General features: G+C 27.2%; 2 protein-coding genes across 3 annotated transcripts in view; one reads left to right on the top strand and one right to left on the bottom strand.

The window, feature by feature from the left end:
• The first annotated feature begins 529 nt into the window (after positions 1–529).
• Positions 530–12,960, top strand: LOC107443796 (growth/differentiation factor 3). Its single transcript, XM_016057788.5, has 2 exons — positions 530–1,375; positions 11,988–12,960. The coding sequence occupies exons 1-2, from the start codon at positions 1,129–1,131 to the stop codon at positions 12,527–12,529; spliced, it is 789 nt and encodes a 262-aa protein (XP_015913274.1). The 5' UTR covers positions 530–1,128; the 3' UTR covers positions 12,530–12,960.
• A 1,152-nt stretch (positions 12,961–14,112) lies between these two features.
• The window catches only part of LOC107443799 (uncharacterized), a 425,279-nt gene continuing 416,847 nt past the window's right edge, over positions 14,113–22,544 (bottom strand). For both annotated transcript variants that reach the window (XM_043040926.3, XM_043040927.3), the window contains 3 exons: positions 17,981–18,103; positions 17,651–17,833; positions 14,113–17,568 (listed from right to left, as the gene is read on the bottom strand). In XM_043040926.3, the coding sequence (XP_042896860.2) occupies positions 17,290–17,568; positions 17,651–17,833; positions 17,981–18,103 (585 nt within the window). In that variant the 3' untranslated portion in view covers positions 14,113–17,289. The remainder of the gene's footprint in view (positions 17,569–17,650; positions 17,834–17,980; positions 18,104–22,544) is intronic.

The raw sequence follows: 22,544 nt of genomic DNA, 5'->3' as shown, positions 1-22,544 counted from the left end.
CTAAAAACAAGCAAGAAGCAATAAAGCAGAGAACAATTGAAAATTACCTTCGAGAATTTAAGTTATTTGTTAAAAAGGAAAGCACTTTCAAACCAAAACAAAGTTATTTTAAGACCACACGACAATAAGAGCATTAAAAAAAATAACAATAAAAGCTAATTCCACGTTCAACTCTAATAAGAAATTTTATCACTACCCGAACAAAATAAAGAAATAAAAAATAAACATTCCGCATTAAAAAGCTTGTTTATCTACGTTCGGATCTTTAACGAAGTGGACTAAAACACCGATATAGTGACGTCATATGGGTTATTCCCTTCCATACAACATTCTGGTCTTTTTTAATCCGAGCTCGTTTATTGAATTATTTTGTTAATTCTGACCTTGGATTGAACTGAGCTATAGGGAAACGCTCAATTTACCGATTTCTAATTATCTTCAGACAAGCGATCGAGTGATTCGAATATTCATTTGACAGATGATCCCTTAGTTCATACCTGGACAAGCAGGTGGGAATTTCCACTAGAGACAATTATGCGTCCGCACGCATTTCCCAGAAATCTCTGAATTGTAAAGTTATATGAAACCGCAAATAAATAAGTAAAGAAAGGGCTAGGGAAATCCAACACTACGGGTTTTGGGGCATTAAATCGGGAACATTAGTGGTATTATTTAATAAGCTTTGGCGATTTACTTCATTGTTTGAAAAATACGTAACTGAAGAATAAGTTTTGAAGCGAGAGTTCGGCAAACGGCTAACTTTCGGACAAAAATAAACAATGTCTTGAAGAGCATTGTCCGTGCAATACGCCCCAGATCACCCACGTGCTCTTCCAAAGAAATGATTCACAACCAAAAAGTTGCAATCGTTACTCTTTCTGGGATATATAAAATCGAGCTTCTCTCTGACAGTTTCTCCAGTAGAATTGAGCGCTCTACAGCGGGAGAAAGTTTTTCCTGAGCGCTGACAAAGTGAGTCATTTAAGAAAGCGCGTTCACGAAACAAGGATCGATCGAAAGAAAGTTCTCGGAAAGTTCCGCCAAGTCTCGCCAGTTGATTCGCCAGATCGAAGTTCGCCCGTTTTAAAAAGCGAAAAATTGGTGTTAGTGTTGTTTAATGCATTGGACATGTATGGAAGCTGCACGGCTTTTCTCACGCTTCTCGTGACGGTAGCCGCGGGACATTTATTGGACCCGGAGGCCCGGGAAGCCCTTGATATTTTTAAACAAAGAATGCTTCAAGAACTGGGAATGGTGAAATTTCCTGATTTAAAAGCTGTTAATACTTCGAGTTCACAAATGCAAAACATGTTAAGAAAATATTACAGGAACGTTAGACGAAGTGAACAAGAAATTATGGTCTTGCGTAAAACAAGTAAGGAGGATTGTCTTTATTTTTTCTGATATTAATTTTACATTGCGAAAAAGTATTGAATATAAAAATTCTAATGAAATATAAAATATTTATTTCTAATAAATTAATTCTATGAATTTTAAAGCAAAAAATCGTATTGATCATAGCATAAGTATTGAACATTGGGAAATTATTGCACATAAGTATTCACACAATGTAAGAAAAAAAAATTGAAACTATTTTACATCAATATTTATTCAAATTGTTCGATTTTTTTAAAAAAAAATATTTTAAAATTGATGAATTAAGTCAATTGAATTTTTGGCAAGAAATATTGTTTTAAAAATTAGCGGAATTTTTTTTAATTTTAAAAAATGTACTTAAATACTGTTTATACTTTTATTATTTTTTTTAATCAAAATGTGCCGTTTAAAATGAAGTTTAATTCAAAAACAAAATTGTTATAGTGAAATAACTATTCCACCAAATGTGCAAAGCAATAGGGAATTTTAGAAACCAGAAACCCAAGATAGCCAATTAACAACTACTTTTTTCTTCAAATAGCTTTTTTTTTTAAACTAATTTGAATTATTATCAAAATGTAATTACTTTTCCGCATTGCACTTATAAAATATTTTGTATAGCGTAATAAACCACATTGACATTAATATACGAACCTACATAGGTTTCGGTAACTTTTTGTGCTGCTTTTGGAACTGCCAAAAAGTAAACAAACTGTTTCTTTTCGTCAGAATTGTTTTTAAACTGTGTTAGATTTAATATTTTACTTTTACGAACTAAATTGTTAAAACATGAATCAAACCTTCGATAACATTTCAGGAAAAAAACAATTTTTTCTTCTAAAAAAGAATTATGTTATTTTTATATAGATTTAAATTCTCTTCCGTAAAAATGGAAGATTTTTGGAATCGTGGTGCTGCCCTCTAATGTTTATTATGGAGAATAAATTGCGTCAAGTTTTCGTTAGAGAGAAAATTTCTGCAATTTTATTTGTTTATGTGATTCAGCATATTTAATAACAAATAATAAATGAGCTAAATGTTTAATTGACTTTCTAAGTTTTTAAAAAAATAGAACTTGTATTATTATAGCTGTATTAAAATAAAACTTGCTGTATTAAAAATATAATAGCTGTGCTATTTTTTTAATAAATTCGAAGCAATGAAAAACTGGTTCTTATATTTGTTGCATTATTAATAATTAGCGTTGACTTTCTAGTTAGTTTGTTCCTTTTTAAGTATTTGTTTTTTTCAAAAATGCTATTTTAGTTTAAATTTTTTTAATCGGTATATTTCTCAGTGAAAATAGCTTCTTTTTCATATAGATATTTAAATATTTTTATTTATATATTTCTTATTTCAATTTTTAGTCAATTTTGAAAAATAATATAAAACAGTATATTTAACTTGCGTGCCATGCTTTTGTGCGAGCATGGTGATGTTTGCTTCTCTGCATTGCATAACAAGCCCTGATTTTCCCAGGCGCTGGGTAACATGAATCCAGGTAACACGTTCCTGTTATGCAAGGAAGCATCTTCTCACTTCAGGAAGCCAAAGGTTGTTTCCACCGGAAGTTTAATTGCAAGAAACTTAATTTCCTCAAAGAGAGATGATAAATTTAGCTTTCAAATTTCTCAGGACTTGTAAAACAATTATAACTTATAACAAAGTTGTTGATTGATTGTTATACAAAGGCGTAACAACAAAAGCTTAAGATTGAAAAGAAAAAAATTAATTAATTAAATAAAAATGTGGTATTTGTAGAAATTGTTTTATTACAGTACAATTTTTATTATTATGTCATTTATTGGAAATGTCTCATTTATGAAATTGTGGTAAAATAAAAATAATTTTTTTTTTAATAAGCTTACTTTTGTTGAAATAAAACAGATTAAGAAGTTGTAATAAGTCTTAATTGAGGGATTTATTTATCTTTGAGTTTATTCGTCTTGATAATTTTTAGTATTTGAAATAAACTTAAAAAAAAAGAGAAAAAAACATAGCTATTGAAAATTTTTTACAAAATTACGAAAAATTATTTATTTTTTAAAATTTTATTTTATTATTTTATTTTTTATTTTTTGTTTAATACTAAAGTCTTCGTAGGTTTTCAGGAAATCCCTTTATACATTCTGTTGGTTAAGCTGTATAAAATCATCAATTTTTTCTAATTTTACACATTAGGAACGCAAATAGTTAAAATTTAGCAAGCATTTACGTCAATTATTCCTTTCTGAATATAAAGAGAAATAAAACAGAGATTTATGAACACTTTTATGACTACTTAACGAAAAAAATTTTGTAATAAATGACAAGAGTAGTGTGACTCATATTTTGTATTGCTTTGTTTATTAGGCTAAAAATCCGGATAAATCTTATCACTTATCAAATTTATCAAATCTAGATCTGGAATTTATAGCTATAAAAAAGCGACAATTATGTCACTGTTACTTAATAATCTTGCCCAATTCTTTAAGCTTTTTACATTAAAAGTCATAGATTTCTCAGAATATATTTTTTATTTTATTTATATGCATATTTTAAAGTTAGTAAGGATTCTTTTACTAATCATATCTCATATGGGATTTAAAGGTTTAATTTTCTTCCTAGAATTTAAGTTGTTTTACCCCTTTTGTCACAGATGGGATGCCGGTGTTCCTTGTATAAATTTTATTTTTTTCTGACACTAATTGCAAGCAAAAATATATTTTGATTTTTTTTAATTATAAAAAACAGTCTGATAGCTGATAAAAAAATCTGTTAGATAATCGGAATTATATTTGTTCTAAAAAATGTAAAATAAAAATTAAGCATTTTTTCATTTCTGTTCAAAAATTTATAAATAGTGGATTTTGTAAATTAAAGAAACTTCAATGAGAGACTATACTGTTTCGATTTGATCTAAATAAATGCAGATAAGTGCAAGTTTGAAAAATTATTGCTTTTAAGTGTGTCGCGCTTGAAAGATTTTACTTTTAACGCAGAAAAAGACGCCGGTGTTTCATGCTGTATTTTATAACCATAAATTATTATATGATAAATATAATACTTTTCACTTATTTTGTCCTGTAGTAATGTAAAATAATGAAAGAAAGTATGAAAAATATGTTTGATAAAAATTCTGCGGTAAAGGGTTAAAAAGATTCTGTTTCTTGTTATATTGGTTTAAAATTCCGAGCCATAACAAATAAGACTCTTTTTGATATAACTCATTGCATATATTTTTAATATATTTATTTTATATTTTTATATATTTATTTTTTATATACTTCTTGATATTTCTTGATTTTTTTGTAAATGCAGAAGCTTTTCATAATTACCTTTTTTTCATTGGTATTTTACATAAATAAGAATTTACATAAATAAATTATGGAACGCAATGATTGGAAAAAAATACAATTATTACTGATTAAAAAAATCTTAACTTTTGGAACCCCTTTAGTTTTTCCACAGAACCCTAGGGTCGCGCGGAATACTTTTAGGAAACTGCTGGTATATAGTACTCGAAATCGCATCATTCAATAATGACAATGACTTGAACTTGCTTTTAGAAAAATAAATTTTAAAGCTGTTTTTCGAATAAGAATAGAGAACTAAGATTCATACACCCTTAAATATTTCGAGATTGTTTTTGTTGTAATAATATGTTCGGCATGCCATAAGTGAGTTTTAAAATAGGCGAAGTAGGTCAAGCTTTTAAGCCCACGAGATAGCAATGCACATTTTTTAAATCAGCATCATCACTCGAGGACAATTTTCCAGAAATAAATGAAAACATGTATTATTTAATTAGATCAAGCATAACATGCACGACTATCTTGGCACAAATTATTATAAAGTTCCTAATTTAGGTCTGAAATCATGCGTTTTTTTTTTTTTTAAACTAAGCGATAGCTAACATAAGAAAATTCATTCTCAATTTAAATATTAATGAACAGGGCGCAAATTGATGGTAACGTTTAAGCAACTTTAGATCTAATGATCGAATTTTCTCGTGCAAGGATGCAATCTTAAGGTTCTAATTTATGATATGCTAATTATAATTAATTAGTGCAGATGATATTTTTAGTTGCGAAACAAGACACTAAGGAGTACTTTTTGAGAATAAACTTCTCTTTAGACGAATTTGAAATTTTTACCTTTAAAAACGAGAAGGCATTCGCAATTAAAAAATGTAGGGTCTATACAGTTTAGTTTAAAGGAATGGTCTAAAGCTTGATTTTCTTAATGTTAATTTTACTGTATGTGCTTTGCACCATATGTGTGGAACTATTAAAGCGAATCAAAACAATTTTGCACATTATTATGAAATTACTTTATCCATAAATAGCTGTGTGAAAAAAAAGTTTTTCATTACTTCAAAAAAAGTTGAATTTTTCAACTTTACATATATCTAGAACTATTCGACCGTTTCCATTCAAACTTTGGATTCTGTCTTTTAAAACTATACAGTTAAATTTAAAATTAACTTAAAATATGTAAAAATTTGTATACTTTGCATTTTAGAATTTTCCGATCATTATTGAGATAGATAGAAAAAAAAATAATTATAAAATCTTTATTTTATGCATGGAATGATTTTTGTAAAAACAAGTTTCATAAACGCATGGGGAAAAAAATGCTTATTTAAAGAAAGTGCGTTTTTGTGTCTGATTTCATATTATCATCTATTTTAACTAATTAGCATATTTCAGGGAAAACATCGAATAATTAAAATTGCACGCTAGTACATAAAAATCTACTCATTAGATTAAAAGTTAATCAGCTGTTCCATTTTTAATTTTAATCAGCATGACAGATGTAGTTGAGCATCCCCTCTTTTTGCATGAAAAAGAAACTGTTTCCAGAAATATGATTGTATAAACTTTTAGTTAATATAATAAAGTTACATATAATATTAAATAATAAATAATAAAATTTAAAGGGCGAGGAAATTTTCGTATGATAAAATATTTTTTGACCATATTGAAACCGTATATGTTGTAACCCTTAACCATATGTTATTCAAAGATAATTAGTTGAAATGATTCATAATTATCTAAACTGCTAAAGTTAAGTCATAATTTATCTTTATAAGACAAGAAAAAAGTTTTTACAAAATATTTGAACTTTGATTAAAAAGGAATCATTAGGTTGTAAAGAAACTTAGGACAAATCAGTCTGTACCGTCAAGTTGAGCAGTACTCAAAGTACTACTGATTTTTTTCTTGATTATAAGTATTATAAATGTATAGAATAATTTCCAATGTTTTTCTTGTTATAAATTCTAAAAAATTATATTATAGAAATTAAGCTAGCAATAGTAAAGAATTTTGATATATTACACTTTATACATTACTAAAGCAGCTATAAAAAATTTATTTATTTAAGAGTTAGTTCAAAATGGCTAAAATATAATCAAGTAGAAGCAAAAATATGAAAAATATTATAAAACGAAAGTTGGATAAAATATAATCATCAACCCAATACTGAAATTCAAACTCAATATATCATGCATTATTAATCACTAAATAATAATATTGTACATAAATTACTTCTTACGGGAAATTAAATTATTTTCTCTAATTAATACAATCTCTGTAATTTAAAACTCAATCCACTCAACGCACTTTTATTGCGTTTGATGCACATTTTTAAAGTTTCTCAGCTAAAAAAAAGATAAAACTTTTTAGAAGTGATTTTAGAATCTATGCTCTATAAATATTATTCCAAACACAATCTTCCATCATGAAACATGGAATGAATAAATTAAAAGCAATAAATATCATTTGGTATCAAAATCTTAATTGAAGTCTAAAAAATGGCTTAAATTAAAAAGTTCTAAACGTGGTTTTGAAGAAAGAAAATAAATCTCTTCACATGAAAACACCGCGTCGCTTTGATGTGATATTAAAGACCGTGCCATTATTAAAGCAAAAGACAAATAAATTGAATATTTATTATCGTCTGCGTTGTTTAAGCTGGTGGTAAAAAACATCAAATGTTTATGAAAATTCGTAAAAAAGGGAAAAGAAATGGAATAAATAAAGAATTAAAATTTAGGAAAATTAAAATATATTAGTTGGCCTTTAATTATCGTCTGAAAATGTAGTGAAATTTAAATAAATTCTTTAATTTTTCATTTCCGTCTGCGTCATTCAAGTAGCGGGAGAAAATATCTTATATTTATTTAAATTCATGAAAATGAAATGGGATATTAATAAATGAAGAAGAATCAAAATTTTGTAATAACTTTCTAAAAACACTTAAAGCATTTTTTACTTTATCTTTAAAGAATAAAAATAGACATCATAAACGTTTGAAGAAGAACAAAAGAAAAGATGGAAGAGTTGTATAAAAAATGTCCTGAAATAAAAATTGCCTTTTTCTGATCTTCTCGAAATTTTATTTTTTCTTCTGTTCTTTCAATCAGAGTGTCGAAAATCTATTAGATTTTGAAATTAAGATCAGATTTTAAGTAGATAAAATAGTGCTACCCACAGAATTTTAACAAATTATTTATATTTTTTAATGTATAAACTATTTTTTATGGAACGAAAAAAAGCTTTATTAGCATAAAATGCAAGACTATTTCTATGATATATTTTATATTATAAATTAAAAAACATCATATACACAATATTTTGAATTGGCTGCTTTTTTTCAATTGTTTATGCAATTCTTGATTTATTATAATTAAAAGATTAATTGTTTTTAATAGTAATTACTAAGGAAGCTATTATTTTATATCTATATTAATAGGTACTATTGAAACTTCTAAAACTATATATTCCTTTAGGATTTACATTTTATAAATTATCGTTTCTTTAAAAAGAAAAAAAAAATTATAATGAATGAATTAATTAATATTCATTAACATGTAATTTCTACATCATGTAGATTTAAAATGGATAAATTACGTGAAAAAGTCAAATTGAAAGTTTGTAATTGTGAATTTTTACGGAGATTACAAATAAAAAATAAAGAAATGCTTGTATTAAGTAATATACAAATATTAGTATTAATTGTATTAAGCAAAAATCAACCACAACTACCCATTCTTTACACAGTTTGCTAAATTTAATAATCTTTTTTCAGATTTATGTATTAGGAAGTGAAATATATCTTGTTACACTAATTCTTTTTTAGTTTGTTTTTATCTACTAGTACGTAAATGCAGCACGTAGAACCATAATGATTCTCTTGAATAAATTCCAGAATAGTTAATTAACTTCTAATCCTTTGGCGAGTTAAATTATGACAGTGTATGATGTTGATTTAATTGCTCTCACATCTACTTAAGTTTTTTTATTACGAACTACCGGAAGTGACATTACGTTTAAGATTTTCTTCAATATTTTAGTAAAAATAATTTATACTTATTTTTTTTATCGATTTCTGATTGAAAGAAGTCGATTTCTGGCATTTTTATTTTGACTAAAAAGCATTAATTTTTACGAATTAATTGAGAAATTATAACTTAAAATCAAAAATTTTGTAAAATCAGACTAATACAAACTAAACTAACCCAAAAAGCTAAAACTAAACTCTGATTGGTGGTACTTTTTACCGTTATTTGATTCGGAAATTTTTACAGTACACCTTCAATTTTCGAACAAATAATTCTAAAAAAAAAAAAAAAAATTTGAAAGTCTATAATTTAGAATAAAAAAATTACCTAACTACTCAATTATTCCGTGAAATGCATAAGAAATATATCTCATATTAATTTAATATTTTCTTAATTTTTATAAAGAAAGCAAAAAAAACAAAACATTAAATTAAAATGCGAGATGACCACGCAGTAAAAATATTTTCAATTTTTTACTGTTTTTTTTATTAATTAAGAATAGAAAACAGTTTTAGGAAACAAATTATAACGCAATAAAAAGTTATTTCAATTTCTAGCTACATTAGTGCAAAAAATAACGAAAAATTTTTCAAAACATAATTTGCTGACAAAAAAAGCTCGGAAAACGAGGATTGAATATCACTTTCTATTTCAAAAAGTAACATTAAATATTTTGATTTGAATTTTTTCTAATAACTCTTGTAATTAACATCTTCTAAAGTACTGTGTAATCGATTGTAATTTATTACCTTTGCTATATCAATGAGTAAGATTTTCTGTAAAATATGTATACATCTTTTACTAAAAAACTATTATTGCACTAATTTATGGCAGCCTGACGCACGCATGCTTACGTAAGGCCGTAACAGAAAAACTCAGTTTTTTTTTTTTAATTGTCTACCATAGCAACCACATTTGTCAATCTCCTTTAGTGGACATCGTGGTAATTCGAATTACAAGGACAGTTGTAATTCTTATTTCGTAGAATTTAGTCTTATATACACTGAATTCTAATATTTTTCTTCACAATACGGATGTTAAATAACGCTGGCTGTCACATTCTATTCGATTTCATTAAACAACGCATGTGATTTGATTTTCTCGGAATACATCAGAAAGTAAAACATTAATTACATCACCCCACATTATTCTCGAGCAATAATTGTCCAAATTTTAAAAATATTGATTTGCTTGCTAGTTATGTTTTTTTAGAATAAACCGATTAAAATAAACCGATACAGTAGTGATGGGGGCAACGACCCCTAGCATCTATCCCAAAGAGACCTTCAGTTAGCAATACCAAATTTAATTCTATTATTACCAAGATAGTGAAATTATAATTTTTAACACATTAATATTTGGCTAACTCAAAATATTTCAAGGAGAATGAAATACGATTTTTAAACATATTTAACGATGATTTAGGTCATAAAAATTAAAATATTCTTTACATTTAAGAAAAAGTTAAGAATATTTTGTTAAAAATAATGCATTTTTTCGTCATCAAATAATTTTCGCTAACATTTAAATAAATATGAAGTACGTGTTTAGAATTTCCTAAATGTTGCAATTCCTTTTTTTTGTTGTCCAATCCAGTGATTGCCTCATTTTAGGGCATGTAATCTAGGAGTTCGCCTCATTCCTCCAAACACCTCTGCACGCCACAGAACCAATGTTGATTTTAAACAATTCTTATAAATATTTTTATTTATTTACACTTATATTTAAATTAAAGATTTTGGTTTTAAAAGTAGCTTGATCTCCAAAAGTATTTTAGTAAGCATGTGCTTATAATACAATGTAAAACAGATAAAATAAATAAATAAAAAGTTTCACGACTTTAAAAAAACTTCTGCCATTAAATATTATATACGAATGTTTACGGTTGCACTTTAGACTTAAGCTCATAACTATTCTCGATTTTTTTTAAATTATAAATTTCACTACTAAAATTATGCCTTAGTAATCAAATTAAAATGATCAACTGTAAAATAGGATAAGTATTAAACGAATTAAAGTGGCTTCTATTAAAGCCTGAAATTATTTAATTTTATTATTTGTCTTGATATTTCATCATGCAGAGTTTCCCACAAATCTGCATTGAAATTTTTCTAGAGATTGCTAAATTTATGTCTTACTATTTATTTATTTGTTTAGAAAAAATGATTTTACCTTCTGCGACACATAAAATGTTGTTTCCGGTCATAAGGCTTTAAGAACAATTTGGCAACTTAGGATAGTGAACAAGTTCACAGTGTTAGCTCCTATTAAACACGCAACCGATTTTTAGGAAAACAGCCTATAAACCTACAGTCTAGGGTTGCAGCATATTTTTGTTTCATCAAATCAAAATTGAAAAGTTTGTCTGGGTAACATAAATTAAAAATTTTTTTTTATGACAGTAACAATAAAATTTTTAATTCACCGTTATTTGCATCTTATATTCCTTTTTAGTCTTCACTGAAATTAACATCAATTAAGTTTTTTTTTAAATTTTTCTACACAACTGTTTTGTTGTAATGGTTTTTTATATACTCCTCACTTTGTTTTGAGGTTTGCTTGAAAGCAGAACTTCACCGTAATCGAGGTACCCAGTTTTATCCCACTCTCTCCCATAGTTTTTTTTTTTTTTTCAAAAAGAAAACTGGTAGTACAATTATTTCAGTGTTAGTTTCTATTTTAGAGAAAAACAACACGTGATATGCCAGAAGAATAAAGCTTTCCGTTTTCTTCCGTAATCATTGAATTCCGATTTTTTTTAAAACTTAAGTAATAGCTAGTTAAAATATCTACTTACATTAACGAACTAGAGCTTTCATAGCATACTTTACTCATTATTGCAATAAGTTAAATATATAAAGTACTTATATTCTCAACAGTTAGTCAACATTGATGAATCACATATTTGAAATCCCTTTAAAAAAAGGAATAGTTAATAATCTCACACACCTAAGCAGGCCAGAACCTGTAAAAGTAGCACTTTATTTACTAAGCTATTTTTGATAAAAAGGAGATTATTAACATGCCGGAAGATTTTATTAAAATAAAAAAGTAGTATCAATTGCAATTGAGTTGTAAAAAATAAGATTTAATTTCTCAATGAAGATTTAAATTCGAGTATTAAATATAATACAACCTTATTTTGAGTAGTAAAGCATATGGAGTATTAAATATAATACAACCTCTAAGTACATCACATAAGTTAACTTTATTTAGATTACTATGACTTGGAATTTATTTTTCTTATTCTAATATTAACTGTCTCTTTTTTTTTTCGTTATAGGTTACCACAAACACACATTATCATTTGAGCCAGATTTAGAGGCCAGAGAAGAGATACAAGAAGCCAGACTTAGATTTCCTAATGCAACTACAATTAACGTTTCAAAAGAAATTGAGCAATGGAGGGAAAGCTCAAATCCTATGATTTCAATCCATTGCAGTGAATCAAAATGCTCTAGAGCTAGACTCGAGCTTTTAATGAGGAGGACTCGAGTAAAACGTGCTGTGTGTACCAACAAGTGTTGCAAAAAATCACTCAGAATTTCCTTTAAAGAAATCGGTTGGGACTGGATCGTGCAACCAACAGATTTTGAAGCATTTTATTGCAAAGGACGTTGCAAAGATATGACCGATGATTTTGCAAGCACCCATGCTCTTCTACAGAGTATTGTTAAAATTAGCGGGAAAAATATCTCGCGACCGTGTTGTGCACCAAAGAAATTACGCGGACTTGATATATTATATTATAATGATAAAAACCCACCAGAGTTGGTGCTAAGCACTCAGAAAGGGATGATAGTAAAAGATTGTGCATGTGTTTAAATGTTTATATGTTATCTCAATTTCAATACCCTGCTCATTTACAAACATTTCATTGACAACTGCTCTGGAAGTTTCATTTGAAGTTATTTTAAACATTATTTATTGGACTATTTCAAATATCAGCTACTCTCTGGTAGATAAAGCTGTATTTGTTGTTATTGCTTCCAGATCAACTCATTCATCCTTTGCAAGTTCAGGACAACTTGCATATTATTGTATAAATGAAGGAATATTTATGTTTGAACTTGATATAGCATAATATATTAACAATTCATGTTTATCATTTCCAAGAGCGTTTATGTCAAAAACATTGTTACACCATGGTTTTTCTTTCCATTTTTCATTGTATGTGAAATTTTTATGTAAATTAGGTTTCAAGTGATGTGAAAATGCATGTAATTAAAATAAAGTACTTATATTTGTTTTCAAAATGTTTTATCAGTTAAATAGTATAGCATACACTTTTGAAATAATTACATCAGGGATGCTAGAAGCAATGAAAAGCTAGAGGGCAAGAATAATGTTAAAGGGCCAAATGATGTTAGAAAAACGTAATTTTTTAAAATAGTGTAAAATATGCAATTTGTTTGTTTTATTTAAGAATAAAAGACAGTTTTATAAATCGAAATAGCAATATAGAAAAAACCTACTCCCATAACTGCTTCTACTAAATGTCATTTTATCTATTAAAAAACAAACAATTAGCGTTTTTTTTAAAATAAAACAACAAAGAAAAATGAAAGATTTAAAAGAAAAAAATGCAATGTGAGCACTAAATACAATTTTATTAATATTTATTAAAGAAATGGGAAGTTAAAAGCATTTACTTGCTTTTAACTCTCTACTTTTCTTGTTTTTAAAAAAAGCAAATATTTTTTTGCTATATTTTGTGTGTTTAATTCAAAGCTTTATAAAAAGAAAGAAAGGGGATTTTCTCACAAAATTGGAAAGTGCAAAGATTTATAGATATTAGTATTTGAAAACACTGAAAAATCAGTTTACAAGTAGCTTGAAATAATAACAACAAAACATATTATTTTTTAACTTTTATAAAAAGAGTAAGTTTTAAAACCAAGTAAGAAAATCAACTATTGTTTGATATTTTACATAAAAAAAATATTAGATTTTTTCTAACAGAAAAAATAGCAATGGAAATAATCTAGTAAAAATACTTGATTAACAATTTTGCATTAATGAACATCCTTCTATTGTAAAATTAACTTTAAAAACAACATAAAGTTCAAGCATGGTTAAATAATCTTTAAATTCAGTTACCATTTAATAGATAATAGAATATGCTCATAAAACATTTATAAAAATTAAGGTAAAAATTAAAAATCTTTATTTGAGCTTAAAATCATTTAAAAATAATTATGTCTTTTATTACACTAATTTGTTTAAGACAATATGGGACACTGTTTTAAATCTTTTTTATTTCTTGGATATTCAATGTGTCAATTTCTTCATTTCTCAGACCTGCAAAGCTACTTCTTAGCTTTTAGGTTATATTTATAACTTAGAATTAAAATCAGAGAACAAACAAAACAGAATTATTGATCACAAACAATTAGAAATAGGAGAAATTCTGAGACAAGCATCAAAATCTTTATTTCATCTCTTTTGACTTTTCCCATGCAGAAATAATTATAGGGGCTTTTAAATAAAATTAAACAATAAACATTAAACATCATTTATTCACTTATGTACAACACTTTGGACATAGATGTAATATTTTGCAGATGACTAGACATAAACTACAGAGTATCGAAGTCTGTAGTCCAATTTCATAATGAATTCTGGAACTTTTTTAAACAATACAATAGGTACTAAGTTTTAGAATTTTACAAACAATAACAATCAAGTGTTTCAGAAAAAAATGAAGACTAGAACTAGTTTCAAGCAGTTCTATGTGCATATAGACTTTTACATATAGTTCTAAATAAAACAACATTTAAAACAGTTCTTTGGTTTACACACAACATAAAAAAGTTGCCATCCTTAAACATTAACATACATACACAATATAATAATACTTTCTGATGATCTAGGAACACAACAAGATAAAAACTTCATTTACATATATACACACATACGTAATTCAAAAGTCAGTCAACACTTCAAAATTCAACAATTTATGGTATAATATATATAACAACACAAATATATATAGTGATACAAATTGACACAAATATATATAGTGATGAAAATTAACACAAATATGTATAGTGATAAATATTAACACAAAAACTTAAAATGACATAAGGGTATTATGCAATTCTAAAAAGAAAAGACAATATAAACCTGACTAAGAAATTATGTTGAGTTAGAAGCATCAACTGGCAGAATAGTTTATCAATGTTAGGCAACAGTAATGTTCTTTAATCAATGACAAGAAATATTTATAACAATAATAGAAACAGTACTGTAAAACATACAAATCTGCCAACCTAGAAATGCTTGCCTTCCTCAAAATTTATAGTGGTAGGAAGTGAATAGATGTTTCATAAATATCACCAGCACTTAAAAACATCACAACTGTTTTTTTTTTTTTTTAACACACATCTTTGGATTATTCAAGTGTCTTGGTAGTTAAAATGATTTTTAATATATTTTAGCATAACTTTCGCCACCACTCTAAATAATCATGAAATTTTTTGGATGAAAGCCAGAAAAATCAACAATTTATCTATAAATATCTAATAATAACAATATCTATAAATAGGAGAAAATTAATATCAGATTGCTTCTTTTAATATATTTTATTAGGTCAAATGATTGCAATTTTAAGTAATAAATGGATGGAAGTTGGTACTTGAAATGTAGCAACGTGAATGTCTTATAAAACCTTATGTCATTTTAAGCATGTATATAAGTTTTTATATCTGCACATACACTATTCTGAAATAACTGAATTTAAAATTGTCAACTGACCATTGGGTCACCCTGTATATATATTTATATTTAAATGACAAACATCCTAAACATTAACAATGATAAATGCTACAAACTGCATCACTAAGTAATCAATAAAAAATAGACATAAAAATTTATGAATAAAATATATTAATTTAATTTTATGCACTGGACGATCCTTCAATATACAACTATATGTTATTGCTATGGTAAAAGAGCGGAATGTTGTTAGCTTGGTGAATTTAGTTAGCATATTTAATAAAAGCAAGTTTTCAAATGACTAAAACTGAACTGAGATTCTTTGATGAATAATGAAACCAGGTTTTCTGTGAAAACAATGACTTTTCTACTTTTCATCAGTTTCCTCACAACTCCAAATTAATTTAGCAATTAAAATTAAGAAACTTTTTGGTAATACAAAAATCAAAAGTAATAAATTTTGCAAATTTAAATGAATAACTCAAAAACAATCTTTAACATATTATACCGCAGAAGACTTTTAAGTAGGAAGAGTTCTATAATCTAGTAGCACTCAAGCATTGTTAGAAACCATAATTCAACTACAGTATAACTAATTGTAATGCAAATAAAATTACCGAAAAAAAAATGTTAAAAACTAATTGACTAGATTAAATTATTAACGGCGTAATCACATTTTTAATAGTAATTTCATGCTCATCAGGTTTAATAAAAAGGTAATTTAATGCACAACTAAAAAATAAATGTTAATTTGTGCTTTAATCACAACGACTGGAGGAAAAAACAAGAAGGATCACAACAAAGGTGAATGCTAACAACATGAAATTATGCAATATAAATCTTATGAATATAAAAATAAACATCTCACAACAATTCAAACATGAGTAGTTTTTAAAACAAACAGAAATTAGTCATACATCATGAAAATTCAATGTAGAGCTGACACATATTATTAAGGTCACTTATATGAATATTAACAATAAAACTGTAAGTTGTAAAATACCAATGCAATTTCCGAAGATGAGCATGAATGATTTTATATACATGGATACAGGCAACCCTTAACTTTAGGAAGTAAGCCATGGAGGAAGAGAATTCTTCATGTTTGTTTCTATAAATTGAAGAAAATGTCTTGATTTTGCAACTACATTTGCAATATTAAATGCCGCAACACTCATCACCGATTAAAAAAATATATGTATATTTGTTTAAGATGCTTCTTTAATAATTCTTTTAATAAAAGCATAAGTAATTTAATCCTGAAAATATTATAATTTTGAGAAAATCAGCATATTTTTAATTTTTAAAAAATGGTAAAAAACACAGCTAAAAAGAGCATAATTAAAAACAATCCATTTTAATTACCAGTGTAGCATTAAATAAATAAAACAGTAACGTAGCTTAAAATCCTCCATATTTCATTTCTTGTAAAATTCTTGAAATTATTGTATTTTGAGAAATTTGTTTAAAAAAATTACTACCATGTGAAAATCATCCTGTTTTAAATTTTTTGCAAACCATCAAGAGAAAATCAAAATGCTAAAACACTTATTCTAAATCATATTATTAGGCTTAATTAAACTGTGATTTTTCAGTAAAAAATAATCCAAAATAAGTACTTTTAAAAAATTAGTAATCTTTAAAGCTGTAATTTGTTTTTAAAAAATAATATGAAAGCTAATCAAAGACATTTTGCACAGTGAAATATACAACTCTACATTTTCACATTCGTTTCATTGACATTTCTTAACACAGATTTCATTTGGCAAAAGAGAAAAATCTTTTCGCATAAGACTTTGCTTTGTATCGCAAATGTATAGGCAAATTAAATATGCTGCAGCTTAGCCAAAAACTGCATCACAACTACCTCAGCTTTCTTCATGACTAAAATCGTCATCATCATCGTCATCTGCATCTTCTGATGTTATGTGAAACTGAATTCTTTCTGCTGCAGCAGCTAGTTCAGATGAATGGCTGTTTCGATCTGAATCATCATCTTGATTTTTTGAATCTGGACTAACTGGAATCATATTTTGATACCAGTCACGGTTTTCTTCTAAAGTGTCCAATATGTCCTGAGCATCAGGATGCACTAGATCAGCCCATGTTTCCCATAGTGGATGGACAATATAATCAATAAACCCGACCTTTAAAAAGTGATTAGATTAAATAAAAAAGTTAAAAATTGATCAAAGATACTAACTACTAGTAAATAATAGCATAACTTACTTGTGATTTTTCAATAGTTGCATTGTGCCTATCACACATAGGGCTAATATCTAGACCTAATTCTCTTTCTTTGTCTCCTTGTTGGAAAAACTCTTCCATAATTAAATCAACCCAACTTCTATATATTTCTAAAGGTTTTGTAGGATTGCTGAGATCTGCACAATGTATCATGTTTTGTAAAACCTATTTGAAAAAAAAATTATTGCATACAAACACTATACTTTTTTTTGAATTCCAATATCCTATATAATAATAAATTAATACATATAACAACACAATACTTTTATTTGAATTTTAATACTTTACAGAATAATAAATAAATAAATATACTTGAATTCGTTCAGTATAATTGTCTAACAGTAAGACACCTGATCCAGCAACTTTTTTTGTTTCAACCATAGTCTTTAAGTCTGCTAAGAGGGACATGTGCTTTGACATATCAGTAGCGAGAACCTAATGAAAATTTAATGGAATAAATATCACAATGGCTTAGGTGCAGAAACAAATAAATAATATGAAATGCTCATATCATTGAGTTCAGAATTGTTATGAATAAACAAACACATTTTCATTGAATACTGGCAGTATTCTAAATGAGTAATATTGAAACATGATTCGTAAAAGACAATGCAACAAATGACACAATGGGACAATTAAGAGAGTGAGAGGCTAATTTTTAGTCCTCAGTTGTTTTCATATATATGGGATTTTAGGATACATCATCATTATTAAATTATACGGACCAATGTTTCCATCAGTGTTTAAGTTTTAAAAAAATCAATAAAAACGTAACTAATAAAAATAAAAAAAAGAGTAAAGCTTTCATTTTAAAAAATTACTAATAAAATAAACAGTAACCACAACCTGTTTTTGTTTATTATTGTTGTTACTAGCTGTTTTAATTCCAAAAGTCTGCTAGTTTGTGAACAGTATTCAAAAATTGAAAAGAATTTTTATTTTGAGGTACAAAACAAATCAACTAGTTTTTAATTAGGAGGTTCATACGTTCTGAATCAGTTATTGTCATTTATAAAATAATTTTGGGATGGAAATCCAAAAAAACGATCCATTCTTCACCATCAGTAGTCACTTTCAATTCATATTTGTAAATCATTACTTCTAAAAGAATGATGGTTTTTAAGGATTTTGAATAAGGTAATGGATATATGATCTTATTAAAATTCTTAAACAAATGTTCTTGATTTAGACTTAGGTCTTTCTGCAGTGTTTTCACTACAGCGCGAGAATCTCTCTTATTTTTTTCTTTTCTCGCATTAAAAAATTATTAAAGCGAGAAGATCGCGCACTCTATTAATCAATTTCAAAATGAGCGAATTTTGGAAAAAAATTAGTCTTCTGCCATTTTGAAAAAAATCTGTTTTACTTTTCTTCCTTGATCTTTCATTATTTTCAACATGGATCCCTGTTATCTAGCTTCCCTATTTACCAGTATTGTTCAGAACCGGTGCGAACAGCAGAACACAATGCCCCCCCCCAATGGAACACCTTTCAGAACATATTTTTCTGCAACCACGTGTTAGATTTCTTCATGTAAGACGTTTAAACTTTTTTCAATGCTACAAATTTACTAAGTGATTCCGAATTAACCAGCATCTGTTGCAAGGTCATTTAGCACTCAAAACCGAATTAAGACAAAATATCGTATACAAATGACTGATAAACATTTGAGCAACCTAATGAGAAAAGTAGATATAGAACGTTTTCCATATGATGATGCAGCAAAAATATTCAATGCTTTAAAAATTAGAAGATGTTAAAAATGTATTATAATTAAAGAAATATTTTTTTTCCAAGTCTATTCGCGTTTTTTTAATTTTTAGAAATCTCACTTAACTTTTTGAGATCTTACCCTGTTTTTGAGAAAGAGTGAGAAATTCTCTCGCATTCTTTTTCTGTAATGAAAACACTGTTCTGTCTATGTTTAGGTCTTTCTTTTTAAGTTAAGATATAGGAGAAAGTTCATAATAGGGAAGCATTGCTAGCAGAGTATGACAACATCACCAGGCAAGTGTTCCTATGCAATTTTAATCCTGATGATGTGCTCTTATTTCTCTGGAATTTTTTGAAACATTTATGTGATCCCCTATTATATATAAAGCTTTTAATCTTGTATATTTTCACAAAAAATAGACTAAAAAATGTTACTAAAAACTGCTACTAGGAGAGAGAAACCGAATGAAAATTTGATATCAAGGGTACAAAATTATCCTAAATCTGTAAAACTCATGTAATAGCAAAGAAACAAACTAAAAAAATGCCCTCAGTGATATTTTAGTTCTAAATTAAAAAAATATACATTTCTATTTCAAAAGCATCTTTAAAAATAATGTAGCTTATATTATAAAATATTTAAGGGGCTTTCATAATATTTCAGACACTAATATGTATGGTAAGACCAAAACTCTGCTAGCATGTGCTAATCAGAAAGTTACTGGTGAAAAGCCTCCCTAACCCATAGTTGCAAAAATGTCTATGAATTTAGAAAGAATGTGTCCAGCAAAAAAGGAAAGGAATCAATGAATAACCCTTCAGCATTCAGTTGTGACCAAATGTTACAGGTGAATTACATTTTTGAAATAGAAAGATCCAAAACTCATTATTTAAAAAAATGTGGGCTAAAAAACAGTTTATTTTTTCTGTAAGAAATTGATTTTTAATCAAGCAAAAAGTATCACAAAACAAATTATTTCCCAAATGTAGTTTTTAAATTGCAAAACATTTTAAAATGAACTTAAAACTATTTATTGTTTAAAATAAGAATATTAAATTTTCCATTATTGTGGGAAGAACATTAACTTGTTGTAATCAAGACAAATGGTTCCCATTTGTCTTGATTTATTGATAATAGGTCTAATGTTACTCACATAGAAGACTCCTAACATTATTATCTAAATTAGCCATTTTAGAACAATTTCAAAATTCTATATCGCTGTCATGTTTTCTATACTAAGTTTAAATTTCATAATACAGTTGGCACTCAATATAATGACCCCAAGGGTTCGAACAAAAAGAGATGTTTAACGCAAGGCGGCTATAGACATGATGACACAAAGCTACAGCAAATATTTGCTTAATTATAAATATTGAACTTATTTAGCGAAAAACATGCTACACATTAAGAGGAATTATGAAACTGAAAGAATACGTGACATTAACATATTTTTTTATGTCAATAAAGTGAATGCATTAATATAATACATTAAAGGCTAAAAATACAATCAATTTCAAATACAATTTCAAATGAGATCCTTTAATATTACTTATTATTTTCATACAGTCAATCAGTGCTTTTTATCATTGAAAAATCACTCATGTCAGTGATTTTCAAATTTTCTTCCACGAGAATGATGGCATGAAATTCGAACACCTTGTTCTCATGTTTTCAGAATTACATCACAATTATTAATGATTATAAACAAAGTGGCTTTCAGAATTTTAATTATTTTAAGAAATTTACATTTTTCAAGTAATTGTTCTATCCACTTCCTTTAAAATTTTTCATTTCTGTTCAAAGAATGAAAGGTTATTCTGTTTCCAAAGAGCTGTTAAGTATAAGTAAAAATAAAAACAAAAAGAATGTGAATAGTTTGATTAACTCTAAAATAAACCATCTCTTACAACATTCCCCAAAAAGAGAAAATACTCTTCTTATATAAGTAAAATGTAATTGATGAATTTAAATAAACCTTGGAAAAGAAATTTTCAAAGATTATGAATGGATGCAAGAAACTTCAAGATGGAACCAATATGTCGATACAATATACATTTCAAATTCTCAATAATGGAAAGTAATCAATATTTCACAATCTTTTTGGTCACGGAATATTCCCAAAATCTCCTAAGTTAAGATATGGAGGTCTTGTAACTTTTTCTTCATTCATAGATACTTGTTTATAGAGTGGTAACACCAAAAGAAATAATGATTTGAATAAATTCCTCCAAACTTTTCTAAACCTACTGATTTACGGTCAATCAAAAAATGTTACTTTTCAAAGTGCAAAAATGTGTAACACCTGTTTTTGAAGTGAACTGGAAATTTAATAAAAAAAGAAAAACGTTTCGGTTGCTATATTGGAATAAAAGGTTTACTTTGGACATTTTAATGGGTGTTAAAATAACATAGCATCTATGGAAGGGCAAATGGGACCAGTTATTATAATAAGAGGGTCACATGGAAGAGTATAGACTGTAATAATAAAAAAGAAACAATACAGTTTTTAAAAAATTCATTATTGTATTTATATGGAAATATAAGAAAAAAAAATATTTTTATTTATCAGTCCATATATTAAGGACTAATAAATTGGACTCAAATTACAAAGTGTATTTTTTAATAAATATGTATTTTGCAACAATACTTAGATTTTATAAAATTTAAATGTACCGCAATTCGAAGAGATATGCCGCGACGTTATTGATTTAAATTATAGCAGCGCTGGAAATTTCATCATCATTTTTTCCACCTGCTATTAGTGCTTTATATTAATTTTTTCATGCTTAATGGTACTCGCACCTGGAATTGTCCACTCCCCCACAGTTGTTCGCATCCTTTTCTCGAATCATTTTCTGGAGACCGCTATCCGCAAGAGAACATTGTCTCTCTTTCTATTCTGTAGTATCACAGCTCTTGAGAATAGAGAATGGGTGTGGAGTGGAGAAGCATAAATTAGAAAGGACTGAATCAAGAAAAATCAGGGGGGTAACAGTCATGACCTCAGCTGTGAAACAAAAACTTTCTTTCCCCCTTTTTTCCAGGAAATATGTCTCTTCCACTTGTCATGGTTTTTGTCAGTAAGCATGGGATGCGTCTTTACTTCAGCTGGTTGTTCAAACATGTGAATGTTTGATGAATAAAGGGTGCGGCTGTGCTTGA

The sequence above is a fragment of the Parasteatoda tepidariorum genome, chromosome 12 (assembly GCF_982258835.1).
Source record: "Parasteatoda tepidariorum strain Cologne lab strain chromosome 12, Ptep-v5.0, whole genome shotgun sequence".
Classification (NCBI taxonomy): Eukaryota; Metazoa; Arthropoda; class Arachnida; order Araneae; family Theridiidae; genus Parasteatoda; species Parasteatoda tepidariorum.
Note: the sequence above shows the minus strand (reverse complement) of the source record. Positions and strands in the feature narration are given on the sequence as shown.

Excerpts from the sequence above, each read along its gene's own strand:
- LOC107443796 (XM_016057788.5), top strand. The coding sequence starts at position 1,129 with ATGTATGGAAGCTGCACGGCTTTTCTCACGCTTCTCGTGACGGTAGCC. Across the intron at positions 1,376-11,987 it reads TATGGTCTTGCGTAAAACAA|GTTACCACAAACACACATTA; the intron begins GTAAGGAGGATT and ends TTTTCGTTATAG.